The sequence below is a fragment of the Homarus americanus genome, unplaced genomic scaffold, assembly GCF_018991925.1.
Source record: "Homarus americanus isolate GMGI-L3 unplaced genomic scaffold, GMGI_Hamer_2.0 scaffold40841, whole genome shotgun sequence".
Taxonomy (NCBI): domain Eukaryota; kingdom Metazoa; phylum Arthropoda; class Malacostraca; order Decapoda; family Nephropidae; genus Homarus; species Homarus americanus.
In genome coordinates, this window is record NW_024739413.1 from 424,648 (window position 1) to 442,051 (window position 17,404).

Genomic DNA, 17,404 nt, shown 5'->3' on the forward strand with positions numbered 1-17,404 from the left:
GAAACCAGCCACGTTGTGTAAACTCGCGGGCAAAAACAAGACTGTAATTTTATCTCGTATTGCAGCAGTCAGTTGTATGTTGCTTTGAGTACAGTGGGACAGTTCAGCGCTGTTTTCTTTTGTCTTGCTAGCTGGCACGGGGAGGTATGACAGGCGCATCTTCTACCAGTTTGCTGTGGTACACTTGGCCACTGTTCAGGTGCCAGTCGACGTGTTCCTTGACCCTCCGCCACTTCCCTGTTCCTCTCCTCTCTCGTTATAATCCGCCTTTCTTACCTTCTTTCTTCGCTGAGTAATTTTGAATAACTTGTGGGAAAAGGAGATATATGAAAGTCAAATTTTTAGTGCGAATTTGAATTTGTATTTGAATCCCTCCTGCCTTTGGTGTAGCCATGTTTATTACATCGGTTTACTTAAGATACTTTTTTTGGGGGGGTGAGATTATATTATTGCCAGACATACACTTAGTTATAACATAATTTCATTATTTCTACATCAATATAGACAACTATATGATCACACTGGAGTAGAAGCTTTCAATCATACGACGTCTTCCGCTGATGATTTGTGATCAGTAACGTTCTAAAAGACTTTTTTCGGGGTACGTTTCACCAGCTTGGTCTAAAACCACAATCCCATAATTTGCCATCCCTGTGACGCCATCAGTCTCGTGTTGTGATGATGTACTAGGATCTAGAAAGCCATCTTCCATTCTGATACAGTTTTTAGAGATGCTTATTACTGAGGTACTGTGAAGACGTTTGGGGGTGTGATGGCCACCACACCTGGGCCTTTGGGAGATAGTTCAATACTTGTACATGTGTCTGGGGGATAGTTATACACCTCGATGTGTGTGTGTGTGTGGTGTATTTTTGAGAAAGTGTGTTTGTGTGTGAGTGAGTGAGTGAGTGATATAATGTCTGTGAGAGACTTACACACTTGGACATGTGTTAGTGATAAATTCTCCTATACTTGGACATGTGTCATCCCATACCGTCGTTATCTGGCACATGTCTTAGTGATAGACTCCCCCGTGTCCTGCCTCACCGTCTGTATACGTGTGTCGTTTTAGAGTCATAAAGATGATTTATGACGTGAGTGAACAATGAAAAGGGTATTTCCCCTCTGATATATAGAAGGTCCCGCGCTCTCATTATTGTTACTGTGCGCCTACACTGAGAGGGGGCATGTTGATATTGGCTGTGTGTGTTTGTGTGTAAAAGAAAATAGCTTATAATGTGTATGTTTGCAGTTTTGTAAAGCCAATCTGATTATGCTATACTGTAATTCATTCATTCGCTCTCTTTTCATTTATAATTTCTTTTCTGTCTCAAGTTCTTTTCTTCTCATTTTTTTCCTTTGTCTCTTCCTCCCGTTAAATACTCTACGATACATCAGCCTTGTTTGGAGTGTACCTGCATGCGTACGTGTGTGTGTGTGTCCCCAAATAAAATAAATCTGTGTTATTTTTTCGGGGTTGAGCACGTTGTCGCTGCCACGTATTGTACTTGTTTTGGTCACGTGCTGTACATTACGTCACTGTCTGGGTCACCCTCCACCATTGTGATGATATTGTTGCATTTCGACCAGCATTATTTTTTCTTTAACTTTTTAAGTATTGGCAAACTGACGTTATGTAAGTGAAAGTGACTAGTTCACAAGAGATATTTTTTTTTATTGTACATGTTTGTGTTTCTTGGTTATAATATTTTAAACTGTTGTGTTTCTTTATTATACGTCTTGTGGAGTGGGAATTATACTATACGTCGTTCCTTTACCGCTAGGATTTGAAAGTCACTCCTGCAGGGTTTATTGGAGTCCGTTATAGGCCAGTACAGCATTAAAGCAATAATGATCTGTAACGCACCTGGCCACTCAACCATGACCTGTAACGCACCTGGCCACTCAACCATGACCTGTAACGCACCTGGCCACTCAACCATGACCTGTAACGCACCTGGCCACGCAACCATAACCTGTAACGCACCTGGCCACTCAACCATGACCTGTAACGCACCTGGCCACGCAACCATAACCTGTAACGCACCTGGCCACTCAACCATAACCTGTAACGCACCTGGCCACTCAACCATGACCTGTAACGCACCTGGCCACCAACCATAACCTGTAACACACCTGGCCACTCAACCATGACCTGTAACGCACCTGGCCACGCAACCATAACCTGTAACGCACCCGGCCACTCAACCATGACCTGTAACGCACCTAGCCTCTCAACCAACCATGACCCAACGCACCTGGCCACTCAACCATGACCTGTAACGCACCTGGCCACTCAACCATGACCTGTAACGCACCTGGCCACGCAACCATAACCTGTAACGCATTGGCCACGCAACCATAACCTGTGGCCACTCAACCATGACCTGTAACGTAACGCACCTGGCCACTCAACCATAACCTGTAACGCACCTGGCCACTCAACCATAACCTGTAACGCACCTGGCCACTCAACCATAACCTGTAACGCACCTGGCCACTCAACCATGACCTGTAACGCCTACCTTCAGTGATATTTTCCTGTTACTGTCCTCATGTTTTGGTCACCACGTCATTACCTTAACCACATGTTCGTTGTGTCATGGTAACAAGTTATACATAGGCTTGTTGATGTCTCGCTGGCTTGTTGTTGTTATTGCTGCTCTGTGTGTGTGTGTGTGTGAGTGATTATCAAGACTTACATACTGTCAATCACCGCCCAGGAGGCATTGTGTGGACCAATACATACAGGCCAGACCTCATATCCGGGGGCGGTGTGGGCTCCTTCAGGCAGGTGTTGGGGAAGGGTCGCAAACATCTAGTCATACGTGTGTACATCGGCCTCAGCTTTTGAATGTGTTTATACCTAGTGACTGAACATTCATATACCTCACAACATTGGTGCTTAGTTGCGAATGTTAGGCCCATTAGAATTCCAGATTTACGCTCAGATTTGAACCGGGAATCTTGTTTTAAGTTCACGAGTTTGGTTAGGCTAGGTTAAGATTTGGTTGGGTTAAAGGTAAGTTAGGTTTGGAATAGGTTAGGGTAGGGATTGGCTTGGTTAGGTTAGGATAGGATCACGGTTGGGTTGGTTAGGTTAGGTTAGGATTACGGTCGGGTTGGTTGGTTAGGTTAAGTTAGGTTAGGTGTGGTAAGGTTTAGGGATTGCATAGATAATATTTAGAATACACTATGATTGGCTAGTTTAAATTAACTCGGCTTTGGGTGGATTCTGACTCTCAGGGGAGGGAGGGAAAGTTGGGGAGGGGGGGGGGAGTTACCGAAATCTGGGGAGGGGGGGGGGAGTTACCGAAATCTATGACAGGTTACTAATACACTGACGCCCTCTGGTGGTGGTGGTGGCGGCTGTAACATTTAAATGACCCACAACATTGGCTCCAGTTATGAAAGATTTTTTACGCCAGCATGCACATTGGTGTCGGTGAATGTGACTTGTCTGTCTGTTACCTGTTTGTCTCTCTGTCTGTCTGTCTGTCTGTCTGTCTGTCTGTCTGTCTGCCTGTCTGTCTGTCACCTGTTTGTCTGTCTGTCACCTGTTTGTCTGTCTGTCTGTCACCTGTTTGTCTCATTATTTTTGGTGCGTTTATTAATGTTTCGGATCACCTGAAGATTAGCCACCCCGTCTCTCGCCAGCTCATTTCACATATTGACTGGTGGATGAGGTTGGGTTAGATTAGGTTAGATTACATGAGGTTGGGTTAGATTACATGAGGTTGGGTTAGATTACATGAGGTTAGGTTAGATTACATGAGGTTGGGTTAGATTACATGAGGTTGGGTTAGATTACATGAGGTTGGGTTAGATTACATGAGGTTGGGTTAGATTACATGAGGTTGGGTTAGATTACATGGTGTCATGAGTTGGGTTAGATTACATGAGGTTGGGTTAGATTACATGAGGTTGGGTTAGATTACATGAGGTTAGGGTTAGATTACATGAGGTTGGGTTAGATTACATGAGGTTAGGGTTAGGATTACATGAGGTTGGGTTAGATTACATGAGGTTAGGGTTAGATTACATGAGGTTGGGTTAGATTACATGAGGTTGGGTTAGATTACATGAGGTTGGGTTAGATTACATGAGGTTGGGTTAGATTACATGAGGTTAGGTTAGATTACATGAGGTTGGGTTAGATTACATGAGGTTAGGTTAGATTACATGAGGTTGGGTTAGATTACATGAGGTTGGGTAAGATTGCATGAGATTAGGTTAGATTACATTTAGGTTAGATTAGATTACGTTTGGCTAGCTGAGGTTTGATTACTTTTGGTTAGCTGAGTTTACATTAGGTTTGGTTAGATTAGGGCGGTTAATCTTCAGGTGTTCCAATGTTTGTAGTTGTCATCAGATCCGTCACGCTCAATGGGGTAACGTGGTGACCTCTTGGTAACGCTGAGTGAGTGTGTTGCCTTGTGTAGGTCTGAGGAACCACGCCTTAGGGTCAACGATTTTATTTATTTGTTTTGAATTTATCTTTTTTTTATTTTTCCGCTTCTTTTTTACTTTTATTTTACGTTTTTGTCGAATATTTTTCCTATTCCTGCCTATTGGATTTTCAAGTTTTTTTTTTAATTCTTTCTTTATTCTGTATTTTCCTGCTTGCCTGTTTTATTATTTATTTGTATCAGTCCTTTATTTATTATTTTTAGTATAATTTTTCTTTTGATTTCAAGTTTTTATTTTAATTTGTCATTATTGTCAGTTCCTCGTCTTCGCCATTTCCTGTTTATATTTTTTATTTCGTTTAGTTTCTTTATTGATATTAGTGTTCTGTTATTGGTTATTTCTTTCCCTTTGATTACTGTGACTTGAGGATTAGTATTGTATTCAGGGGGTTAAAGACATAGTACTCGTGGACTTAAAGCATTGTACTCAAAGAATTAATTTAAGTTATCGTACTCGGGTGATTACCGCCTCTAAAGGTAAATTTGTGATCATTGTTTTTTTATTTTTCTATTTAATTTTTTTTTATATATTCATCTGATTATCAGCTTATCTTTACTAATCATTTTTATCGGATTGTTTGTCTTTTTATCAATAATGTTTCTTTGATTTATGTCCAATACTAACTTAGTTCATGGATTAGCGAATCTTTTCTTCTAACCAATCCACGTCATTGCATCATAATTCCCTTATGAATGGTGAAAGTGTTCGCGTTCCCAATCACTGACTTCAATCTCCAAATGGATGGTGATTGTGCCGATAACCTCCGTGAGATTGATATATAATTAGTTTAATGTTACTTTTGCCTCAAGGTAGGTACGGCACTTGTGTGTATGTGTTGAGATTATAATGTGGTAATACTTTCACTTCAAAATATATTAGTTTGGTGTGTTATGAAAGTATAGTTTTAATACCACTATCACTTTAGATGTATGTGGGTGTATATTTTGGTTAATTATGCATACAACTTTTTTTTTTTTTTAATTCTCCAGAAGAAATGTTTATACAAGTGGAATTCAGTGACGCCATAGCACTGAGAAAGTCGCCAGCCATTTTGGACGACAGTAACGGCTGTCGGCTACAAACTTTACCATTTTTTTTCTCTAAATGTATCGAACACTTTAAAGCGTTAATTGTGTTAGTTTGATCCAGTAAATGCCTTTTAGTTAAGCGTTATCACCTGTTGGATATATTTAACGGTTATCGTCTCCCAGAATATAAGGTTTCTGTTTTGTTCATGACCTGGATGTTGTTCAGTGTTCATGACCCGGATGTACCAGTGTTGTTCAGTGTTCATGACCCGGATATACCAGTGTTGTTCAGTGTTCATGACCCGGATGTACCCAGTGACCCGGATGTACCAGTGTTGTTCAGTGTTCATGACCCGGATGTACCAGTGTTGTTCAGTGTTCATGACCCAGATGTACCAGTGTTGTTCAGTGTTCATGTCCCGGATGTACCAGTGTTGTTAAATGTTTATGACCCGGATGTACCAGTGTTGTTCAGTGTTCATGACCCGGATGTACCAGTGTTGTTCAGTGTTCATGACCCGGATGTACCAGTGTTGTTCAGTGTTCATGACCCGATGTACTCAGTGTTGTTCAGGTTCATGACCCGGATGTACCAGTGTTGTTAAATGTTTATGACCCGGAGTACTGTTGTTCAGTTTGTTCAGGGTTCAAATGGCAGTTATGACCCGGATGTACCAGTGTTGTTCAGGGTTCATGACCCGGATGTACCAGTGTTGTTCAGGGTTCAGGCAGTTTTATGGATGAATTTAATGATACACAACCTTGTAACTCGGAGCTTAATTCTGACCGCTTCACTTTGTACACTGTTTTTTGTTCACGAGTTGAAGATATCAGGACGTGTATGGAGGGAGGTGTTTGTGTATATGGAGGGAGGTGTTTGTTTATGGAGGGAGGTTTATGGAGGGAGGTGTGTGTTATGGAGGAGGGAGGTGTTTGTGTATGGAGGAGGTGTTTGTGTATCTGGAGGGAGGTGTGTTTTGTGTATCTGGAGGGAGGTGTTTGTGTATGGAGGGAGGTGTTTGTGTATGGAGGGAGGTGTTTGTGTATGGAGGGAGGTGTTTGTGTATGGAGGGAGGTGTTTGTGTATGGAGGGAGGTGTTTGTGTATGGAGCGAGGTGTATGTGTGTTATTCCTCTCGTTTTTTGTTAATTAGTTACATTTCCATATATAAGTATATAGAAGTTACCGAGTACATGAATAATGAAGTACATTATTGCTGTATAATTTTATAGCGGATAATGGTCTCGTTGTTTGTAATAGAGAAGAGGATTAACTTTCTTTGGTAATGACAGAGAGGTTGAAATCCAGACATACACTCAATTTTAACATTTTTAATAACTTTTATTGGAAAATGTGCAACAGTATTCAACAATAAACAAAATTTATCCACAACAAAGCAAGTTAGCAAGAAAGACGGCAGCGACGTGTGTATGGCAATGGGAGTACTGTATACTGGATGCCCATTGAGTGTGTGGGACGTAGTGTGTGTATTGGGTGTGGGAGGGTGTAGTGGTTGTCAGTGTGCAGTTAACGTGAAGGGAAATAATTTTGTTCTTCTGATGGGCGTGTGTTAGTAGTGCACGTGGGTGTCATATTTTTGGTGACTGTGTTAGTGGGCGTGGGTGTTGATACTTGTGGTGGGACTGTTTCCTGGCGTTAGTGGACCAAGAAAATGTTCTTGGATTTCTATGATGGTGTGAAGGTCACGTGTGCGATTGTGGGCGTATGTGGTTCTGGCGGTCGTGGGTGAGGGAAGTTACGGCCACAAGGTGTTGCTCAGGTGGCTAGACACAGCTGACCCGTCACACCCGCTGCCTTGACTCTTAACTAGTTCATCATGCACCGATTTGCGTCACAAGCGCTGAACTCCACCGACAGATCAATGAAGCTTCATAGGTCAGGTGACTGATCTCGCCTCTTTGTAGGAATTAACAAAACAAGTAGAACAATTTAGTATAGATCGCTGAAGCAATTCTAACCTCAATAAATGGTGCCATTGTTTATGGCGGGGAGTAATCCCTTTGATGGTAGGTTCAATGAAGAAGTTTCTAATATTTTCGTTAAAGAAATGTAAAAGTTACTGTTTTGAAGACTTCATTTAATACTGAATAGTACTTGCGAAGCTAATTAAGAGAGCTGGAAGCTAAAGAAGCCATAACAGAGTAGACCAGGTGGAGAGGGTTGGATATGGTAGGTCTAGCCGCGATAGGGCAGGGGATACCGGGGAGCTTCGTGTGGGTGCTGGGCCTCCCCGGTGTAGGTGACATCAGCGTTGTACCCGGCGTAGTGGTCGGCGTTGTAGGCTACGTTCTGGAGGCGACCGTCCGGGAGGGCTACCTGGTACGACCCCTGGAAAGAAGAAGGAGAACGAGCGATTAATGAGTAGCCGAGAGGTGGCTCCCGGTACCCTGATGCGGTAGGGTACCACAGGCTAAATGATAACTGAGGTTACTTTATGCGGGTTGATACTATTGGGTATCAGAAGCTGCACAACAGTGGGGCATAAGAGCGTTGTTTTTTATGTCTAAAGTTTGTTGACAATAAAGAGTGTAGATGCAATATTAACAGGTAACTAAAGACCTTCTGACATATTTTTTTTAAATGGTTTATTCTACTAAAAGGTTAGTTAAATGTGTAATGTGTAGCAGTAGTGACCGAGGTCCTCAAACTGATCAGGTGAGTTGTTGTGTCATGTACACGTGATTAAGGTGATAATGTGAAGGTTGTAACCATATAACCAGGTGTGCTTGACCCCCTACCTGTACGCTGGCCCCATTGGAGGTTTCATCAGCGCTGATGTGCAGGCCCTTGTATTCATCATTAACAGAGTAGGAATAGCTGTAGGGGCGTGCCGGCTCCTTGTAGGAGGGGGCTGGGGTGTAGCGTGGTGGGTGGGGGGGAGGATACTGCGGTACGCCAAGGCAAGACGCCCACACGCCCATCAGTACCATCACGAAAACCATCTGCTGGAGGGAAGTACAAGATGTCAGAGGGTGATGTGCAGTACAGTGACTTCATCAGCCATATACCTTTTACCTCAGCTGATACAGTTCTTTCCTCAGCTAATATACAGTGTCTGCCTCAGCCAGCGCTACAGTAAAGTAATAACCAGGGTGAATACGACGCCCAACTATTTATATTGAAATAATTATTTTTACAATTTCAAGCGGAGTAAATTCTTTGACAGATTTTACTTATTTTATGTAAAACATTTGACAACGCTGATTGGCAATTAGTGATTCCTAAATATGTTACGTCAACGGAAAATCACGTTAATTGAGGGGTGGTCTGAGTGGCGAACATGTAATTAGAGAGTTAATGAATGGTGACGGGTGAGCAGCACTCATCAAACAGCTAATTCGATTGATATATTTCCTGGCGAGTGGCCGTGATGGGGGGATCCGCCTTTGATAATTATAATGGTCATTTCATGTATCAGTACATTTGATATTTTGAAGTTACTTATTTAGGTTGACTCACCGGAAGTGTATTACTGGTCACTGGTGCAACTGTAGGAGTTAGGTTGTTGAGGACAAAAATATTGGTTGTATCCTTACTGGACTCGGGAACAGGTTATATGCAGTCATTTCTTCTCACAAGATAAAACTTTAAGCTTTAGAAACTAAACATTTAAATTATTTAATTATAATATCCCATAACCAGCTGTGTCCAGCGTCATCACAAAAGATGCATCGCCTAACAACTACTGATAAATTAATTGAATAATTATTACATACTAATGTTATCAGTTGCCTTCATATTCTTTAAGATAACCAGTTATTGTATTGTTTTATTAATTCTTGAGCTTAACACGGAACAATATTCATGGTGTCAGTGTGTCTTACTTTGTGGTAGTAATATATGGTGCAGTAAACTTGCCTGTGTGATACTACTGCTAGAGTATTTCATAGAACGGTGTAAACTTAACAGTAATGTGAGTGCGCGGCAGTTTAACTACACCAAAACATATATACTTTAGAGTGCGTTTGGTTTGTCATAAGTTAAACTTAACAGTGACGTAAATATTTATTTAGAGTCGTTTATATCTTTTGATATACGTTATTATATTATAGCATAAACACTTCAGGCGTGTTTTATACATTGCCGTATATACGCATTATATAAACCTAGTGTGTATAAACATAATTTGAATATGAAGACTGTGACTCCTGTTTTCTAGGTATTGTTGTAAAAATAAATCGTCAGTTGTGTCAATGTTTAACAAATTTGTAAAGATATCGTTTGGGTTGTTTGTACCTTTGATGCAGCCATCTCTCTTGTGTGTGTTGGGAGGAGGAGGAGGAGGTAGTTGTCAGGAGAAGACAAGCTCTAGTAGTAGATGGTTAGTGGCTGTCGAGCTGCGTATTTATACAGGCCGAGACCCGCAACAGCAGGCCACCAGAAGCTTCACACCGCTTAATTATCCCCCACGTTACTCGTTTTATGACACACTGGCTACTTAACACTCTTGTGGTATATTATGGCCTCAGGGCATGTTTATTTAGGGATATGGGATAGGATAGTTATAGGGATGATGAAGAATATTTTGGATGGAAGGAAAGAATAAGTGGGTGGTGGCTGTTTGTTATTAAGAGTTGGGGTGTTGCGACATCTTCAGCTAAAGTGAGGGTCTTGGTCTGTCGTAGCACCTTCCCCTCTGTCTCCCTGATGTGTAACACTGTATAGAGCCGAGCCCAAAGACCTGTGTAAATTTAACTGTCCCACATTTTCCCAGAATAGTTAGGAAGTGATGTTGAATTCTTAAGCTTGTCCAAGTTGGTGTGACGGTGTGTGGGTCAAGAATTGCAAAGAATAATTTATTAATATGTTAATGGGTTAAATATACTGTATTGAGAAGTCATTCATTGGCTGCAACCTTAAATTTGTTTGAAATTCGTTGTTTAAAACTCATTAATTTGATTAGTGAGGTAAAACTCAAACAAAATAATATTTTGGTGTTACCTAATTAAGAGATGTATAGAAACGTGCTTAAAGTTAACCGGTTGAAATATAGGTGTACCGTATTTGTTACAGGAATGAGATATACTGTATATGGAAAGTGGCTCAGCTGTTAGAAGGTACAAATGTGATTAGAAAAGAAGCGTCCTTGTTGTTTAGAGAGAAATTTCAATAAATGTATCTGATGTTAGCAGATATAAAGATGCTGAAATATTCATTGTTCTTGGTTTGAAGAAATCATCTGAAATAGCATGAGTTTTTGGTACAGTAAATGATGATTGTAGAATAGATGAGTGTCTTAGTGGGTTTAAATTCATGAGGAACTTATTTAGTTGTTTGTGGTTTGACAGATGCATGGGAGAAAGTATATTACATGTTTATGACTTAACAAATTGAAAAGTTCATTCATTGTTTGTGGTTTGAAAGTTATCTAGGAATATGTATTCGTTTTCTGTGGTAAAACGTATATAGAAAAATTACTCTGCAGATTTACACTAGATACAGATAACTTAATTACAGGTGACAAACTAATTGCAGGTTATTTTTTACTAAAGAGTAATCTCAGATGTAATTACAGGTGACAAATTAATTACCAATAACATTTAAGACTTAATTGCATGTTATACTTAAGACTTAAATTAAAGTTGACTATTAAGACTGTCAGCTAGCAAGGATCTGTATTAATAGAGGTGAAAATTTACTTTATGTAGGTAACTTAAACCTTGACTTTTGACTCATAGCAATTAATTTAATCCACATACGGGACAACTAATGTGTAGTGTGCCTTGTCTAGTCCTTTCCGCCTACTCAAAATAAGTCCAGTTCTACTAGCTCTCAATTAGTTAACATTTAGGCGCATATAACTTGGAATATTTTATAGGTAATCCTTGAAAGCAAAGTGATACATATATTAGGTACTTTAGGTAATAGGATGAAAAACAAAACATAGGCTAAGATGGATCATGATAACACTAGCCATCGATGACATAGTTTTCTACACACACACACACACACACACACACACACACACTGAAGATTTTGTTTAATTTCATACAAATTATATATCGCTAAGGAATTGAAACTAATAATATTCTCCTTTACATGAATAATTTTTGGTAAAACGTTGTTTTATTTATTTATTTTTAATTTTAGTTCCAGTTCATTCTAACTCTGTGTTAGATATTTCCATTTCCAGTTGTGTTTATGTCACGTTGTTAGGGTTTTGTTTGGTGTAATTTACAGTTTATTTTTGCGTGTGTTGTTCGAGGGTGGCGAGTGGTCAACCACACTTCTTGTAATGGAATATTTATATTTATGTTAGTGAGCGTGGCGTATCACTTTCACGTGTGTGTGTGTGTGTGTGTGTGTGGTACAGGGTTATCATGATAAAAAAAATATGAAAAACTAAATTTCGTAAAGTGATGAAATATTACAATTGATAAGGAAATTTTTAGATTTTTACTCAGGTCTCGAAAAATTAAGAAACTTTCGCTGTTGTTACTTCCTGATATAAGAAATATCCCTGGATTTTATAGCTATGGCAATCGTCCTTGAGTTGCGTAAGATACCATTAATATTTAGTATTCATGATTAATTTCACTTTTTTCATACCTGAATTATATATGAAACAAATATCGATATCGATTAGCCAAAAGAGCACATATGGGAGAAGATTGAGAGGCAGTGGCGTGTTCTGTGTCCAGAGCTTTACTGAATATTTTGAACGTTTGATGGTATCACACTCAAACCATCTACTGTAGATTCCAGAGCCATAAGCTTCTCGTGGCAGCATTTGCATTCTTCTGTGTAGAGAGTCTGTGTTTGGTGTGATCCGGACCTTTGTTTGGTAAAGAAGTCAACAACATAGGAGGATATATATCTAAGAATTCATCGCGTTTTGTTAGCTTAAGGGATATGTTGTTGGATGGTGCCAGTCCATCTTCCTTCCTGCAAAAGCTAATCTTAAAATGTTGTTTTTTAATTCAGGTAAACTTTCAGGTAAGTTGTAGTGTGATGAACTGATGTCGATGTGGTAGTTCTCCTGTAGAATTCCTGTATTCTCGCTTTGCTAAGGCTTCATAATACAACACCTCCACGGCCGGATATACCTGATCTAATTTAGTTCTCGGGCTGTTTTTACCAGTCCTACAAGATTTTGCGTCTCTCTGGGGACCCAGTTTTTAATTTCATTCATCCATCCCGGTCTCTGCCTCCCCCTGGTCCTCCTACCCTCAACTTTGCCCATTAATATTTCTGTTAATATCCCCCCCCCCCATTACTAATTATATGACTAAATTATTTTTAGTACTTTTCCATATGTTTTCCTGAAACACCACATTTCAATGGCCTTTAACAGTGAGCAAAAAGACAAAATTCAATTTACAATGGCTTCAAGGAAATGGCGGTGGCCATATAAAATAAGCACTGTGTACATAATGAAGTGTTTTAAAATTAGGAAACATGATACATATGTCAGGGGAAGTTTTATTGTGAGAACCCTGGCGAGTGTTTGTGTTGTAGCGGGAGTTTTGAGGAATGTGTTTGCATGGGAGAAGGTATTTGTTTGTGGGAGTGGTGTTTTGTGTGTTTGGCGAGACGTATGTTTTTTTGCGGAGAATGTTTGTATTTGTATAAGATACATACGTGTGGGAGTTATTATACGTGTTTGGGGGGATTTTTTTGTGCGTGTGTGTGTTAAACAGAAGAGCACATTGCGAACCACTTAAAAAGATTTCTTCTTGTAACTGCAATAAACATTTATACTGCAGAGGTAAACTAACATTTCCCTTTATCATTATAAACATTTTACGGCCATTTTCCACGATGGTGTGAATTTGTCGGGATTATTTGATGGATAAACTGACATTTATTACAATGATAAACTTGACACCTTTGAGATAACATTTTGAAAATATAATTTTCATATTTTTGTCTTCGATTATATATATATATATATATATATATATATATATATATATATATATATATATATATATATATATATATATATATATATATATATATATATATATATATATATATATATGGGGGTTTGGGGGTTTATTTCCACTCATACTCAGTGTAACTTTTTAATAACATTTATTACAAAGTATTTGCAATCTGTGCTACAGTTTTCAACAAGAAACAAAATACTGTACTGTATATTAAACAAAGCAATTTATCAAGTAAAATGGCAGCGGCGTCTGAGTGTGTTGACGGGAGTGTAGTGGGTGTCCAGTGGACGTGTGGGGTGTAGGGGTTGTACTTGGGAGTGTAGTGGTTATTGGGAATATAGTGACTCTTGAGTGTGTAATACTGTAGATGTAGGAAGCTGTGATGGTGGAGATATAGTGAAGATGAATATGAGATATAGTGAAGATGAATATATTGTGTGGGGAAGTGTAGTAGGTGTTGGGCTGTAGTGGCCGTGTAGGGTGTTGGCGGTTTTCCTCAGCTGATCAGACACTGCCGGCTGTCACACCTGTTGCCTTAACACTGACTAGCTCATTATGTGCCAATTTGAGTCACGGAGCAGACTTCCATTAGATCAGTGAAGCCTCAGAAGCCAAGTAGGTGACCTGACCACTTTTTACCGATCATAAAGTAATTTATGTCCTTAAAAAACACAATGAAGCATTCAGTACGGATCGCTGAAAAGAATCTAACATCAATAAACGCTGTGGGCGGGAGTAATCTTATTGAAACAGTATTTTAAAAATATGAAGAAAAAAACGTTAAATTCTCATTTTTGTTTATGAAATCTTGCTTATTCTTAAAGGCTTCATTAATTTGTAGTGGAGAAGTCTGTCCTGTGGATAAAGAAAGCGCCATGCCACAAACAGCGGGGCTCCAGAACAACTACGTTAACATACTACTAAATAGTTCTTGCGAAGGTAATAAAAAGAACTGGAAGCTAAAGCAGATATAATAGAGTAGGCCAGGTGGAGGAGAGGGCTGGTTATGGTTGGTCTAGCCGTGATGGGCCGGGGGATGACTGGGAACTTCGTGTGGGTACCTGGCAGCTTCGTGTAGGTACCGGGGAGCTTCGTGTGGGTGCTGGGCCTCCCCGGTGTAGGTGACATCAGCGTTGTACCCGGCGTAGTGGTCGGCGTTGTAGGCTACGTTCTGGAGGCGACCGTCAGGGAGGGCTACCTGGTACGACCCCTGGAAAGACGAAGGAGAACGAGCGATTAATGAGTAGCCGAGAGGTGGCTCCCGGTACCCTGATGCGGTAGGTTACCACAGGCTAAATGATAACTGAGGTTACTTTATGCGGGTTGATACTATTGGGTATCAGAAGCTGCACAACAGTGGGGCATAAGACCGTTGTTTTTTATGTCCAAAGTTTGTTGACAATAAAGAGTGTAGATGCAATATTAACAGGTAACTAAAGACCTTCTGACATATTTTTTTTAAATGGTTTATTCTACTAAAAGGTTAGTTAAATGTGTAATGTGTAGCAGTAGTGACCGAGGTCCTCAAACTGATCAGGTGAGTTGTTGTGTCATGTACACGTGATTAAGGTGATAATGTGAAGGTTGTAACCATATAACCAGGTGTGCTTGACCCCCTACCTGTACGCTGGCCCCATTGGAGGTTTCACCAGCGCTGATGTGCAGGCCCTTGTATTCATCATTAACAGAGTAGGAATAGCTGTAGGGGCGTGCCGGCTCCTTGTAGGAGGGGGCTGGGGTGTACCGTGGTGGGTGGGGGGGAGGATACTGCGGTACGGCAAGGCAAGACGCCCACACGCCCATCAGCACCACCACGGGAACCATCTGCTGGAGGGGAAGTACAAGATGTCAGAGGGTGATGTGCAGTATAGTGCCTTCATCAGCCATATACCTTTTACCTCAGCTGATACAGTTCTTTCCTCAGCTAATATACAGTGTCTGCCTCAGCCAGCGCTACAGTAAAGTAATAACCAGGGTGAATACGACGCCCAACTATTTATATTGAAATAATTATTTTTACAATTTCAAGCGGAGTAAATTCTTTGACAGATTTTACTTATTTTATGTAAAACATTTAACAACGCTGATTGGCAATTAGTGATTCCTAAATATGTTACGTCAACGGAAAATCACGTTAATTGAGGGGTGGTCTGAGTGGCGAACATGTAATTAGAGAGTTAATGAATGGTGACGGGTGAGCAGCACTCATCAAACAGCTAATTCGATTGATATATTTCCTGGCGAGTGGCCGTGATGGGGGGATCCGCCTTTGATAATTATAATGGTCATTTCATGTATCAGTACATTTGATATTTTGAAGTTATTTATTTAGGTTGACTCACCGGAAGTGTATTACTGGTCACTGGTGCAACTGTAGGAGTTAGGTTGTTGAGGACAAAAATATTGGTTGTATCCTTACTGGACTCGGGAACAGGTTATATGCAGTCATTTCTTCTCACAAGATAAAACTTTAAGCTTTAGAAACTAAACATTTTAATTATTTAATTATAATATCCCATATCCAGCTGTGTCCAGCGTCATCACAAAAGATGCATTGCCTAACAACTACTGATAAATTAATTGAATAATTATTACATACTAATGTTATCAGTTGCCTTCATATTCTTTAAGATAACCAATTATTGTATTGTTTTATTAATACTTGAGCTTAACACGGAACAATATTCATGGTGTCAGTGTGTCTTACTTTGTGGTAGTAATATATGGTGCAGTAAACTTGCCTGTGTGATACTACTGCTAGAGTGTTTCATAGAACGGTGTAAACTTAACAGTAATGTGAGTGCGCGATTGATTTGTCGTAAGTTAAACTTATAGTGATGTAAATATTTAATTAGAGTAGTTTATATCTTTTCATACACGTTATTATATTGTTATACCAAGACAAAAACTTGAGGATTGTTATATACATTGGGGATATACAGAGTTATATAAACCTGTTATTTATAAACATAATTTGAACATGATGACTCCTGTTGTCCTGGTATGGTTGTCAAAAATTTCGTCCGTTGTGTCATTTTGTTTAGCAAAATTGAAAAGATAACGTTTTTATTGTTTGTACCTTTGATGCAGCCATCTCTCTTGTGTGTGTTGGGAGGAGGAGGAGGTAGTTGTCAGGAGAAGACGAGCTCCAGTAGTGGATGGTTAGTGGCTGTCGACCTGCACATTTATACAGGCCGAGACCCGCAACAGCAGCTTTACGCCGCTTAATTGTCCTCCACTTTACTTTTTATATGACACACCGGCTACTTCACACTCTTAAGGTATTTTATGGCCTCAAGGTATGTTTATTTAGGGGTGTGGGATAGAAGAATATGAGGGATGATGAAGGATATTTTGGATATGATCAGAGAATAAGCGGGTGATGGCTATTTGTTAGTAAGAGTTGGGGTGTTACGACATCTTCAGGAAAAGTGAGGGTTAGCGGGGCTATAGAGATGTCGCAGGAACCATCTGTCGTAGGATCTTCGCCTTTCTCCCTGATGTGTAGCACTGTATACAGCCGACCCCAGAGAGTTGTGCAAACGTAATTGTCCCAGAGCTTCCCAGAATGGCCAGGAACTGATGTTAAATTCTCAAACTTGTTTAAGTGGGTGTGGCGGTATGTATGTCGAGAGATGCTGTGTTGAGAGTTGTATAAAAATAGGCGTGATTTCAGGAACTTAAAAAAATAGAAAGGTACAGTAGTTCTATCAAGGGTGAAATGTATATGGAAATATGGATCAGCTGTTGGAAGGTTCAGATGTGATTAAAACAGTTGAATCGTTATTGGTTAGAAATAAACGACGATAAATGTATCTAATGTGAGTAATTGAAAGCTGCTGAAATATTCATTGTTCTTGGGTAGAAGAAATCATATGAAATAGCATGAGTTGTTGGTGGAGTAAATGGTGATTGTAGAATAAACGACTGTCTTAAGGGGTTGAAATTCAGGAGGAAATATAATTAGTAGTTTGTGTTTTTAGAGAAGCATGG

The 17,404-nt window shown here is 39.9% G+C and overlaps 2 protein-coding genes across 4 annotated transcripts; both read right to left on the reverse strand.

The window, feature by feature from the left end:
• Positions 1-6,814: 6,814 nt before the first annotated feature.
• LOC121874771 (cuticle protein 7-like) lies at positions 6,815-9,858 on the reverse strand. 2 transcript variants are annotated; one of them, XM_042379063.1, is made up of 3 exons: positions 9,756-9,858; positions 8,258-8,464; positions 6,815-7,847 (listed from the first exon to the last, which is right to left on the reverse strand). In XM_042379063.1, exons 1-3 carry the CDS (start codon positions 9,768-9,770, stop codon positions 7,695-7,697), a joined length of 375 nt encoding a protein of 124 aa, XP_042234997.1. In that variant the 5' UTR covers positions 9,771-9,858; the 3' UTR covers positions 6,815-7,694. The 2 variants fall into 2 exon arrangements, with proteins under 2 accessions (XP_042234997.1, XP_042234998.1); XM_042379064.1 differs by having other exon boundaries at positions 8,258-8,461; positions 9,756-9,853.
• A 3,681-nt stretch (positions 9,859-13,539) lies between these two features.
• LOC121874770 (cuticle protein 7-like) lies at positions 13,540-16,594 on the reverse strand. Of its 2 annotated transcripts, none has more exons than XM_042379061.1 (3): positions 16,491-16,594; positions 15,032-15,238; positions 13,540-14,621 (listed from the first exon to the last, which is right to left on the reverse strand). In XM_042379061.1, exons 1-3 carry the CDS (start codon positions 16,503-16,505, stop codon positions 14,427-14,429), a joined length of 417 nt encoding a protein of 138 aa, XP_042234995.1. In that variant the 5' UTR covers positions 16,506-16,594; the 3' UTR covers positions 13,540-14,426. The 2 variants fall into 2 exon arrangements, with proteins under 2 accessions (XP_042234995.1, XP_042234996.1); XM_042379062.1 differs by having other exon boundaries at positions 15,032-15,235; positions 16,491-16,584.
• Between the last annotated feature and the right edge of the window lie 810 nt (positions 16,595-17,404).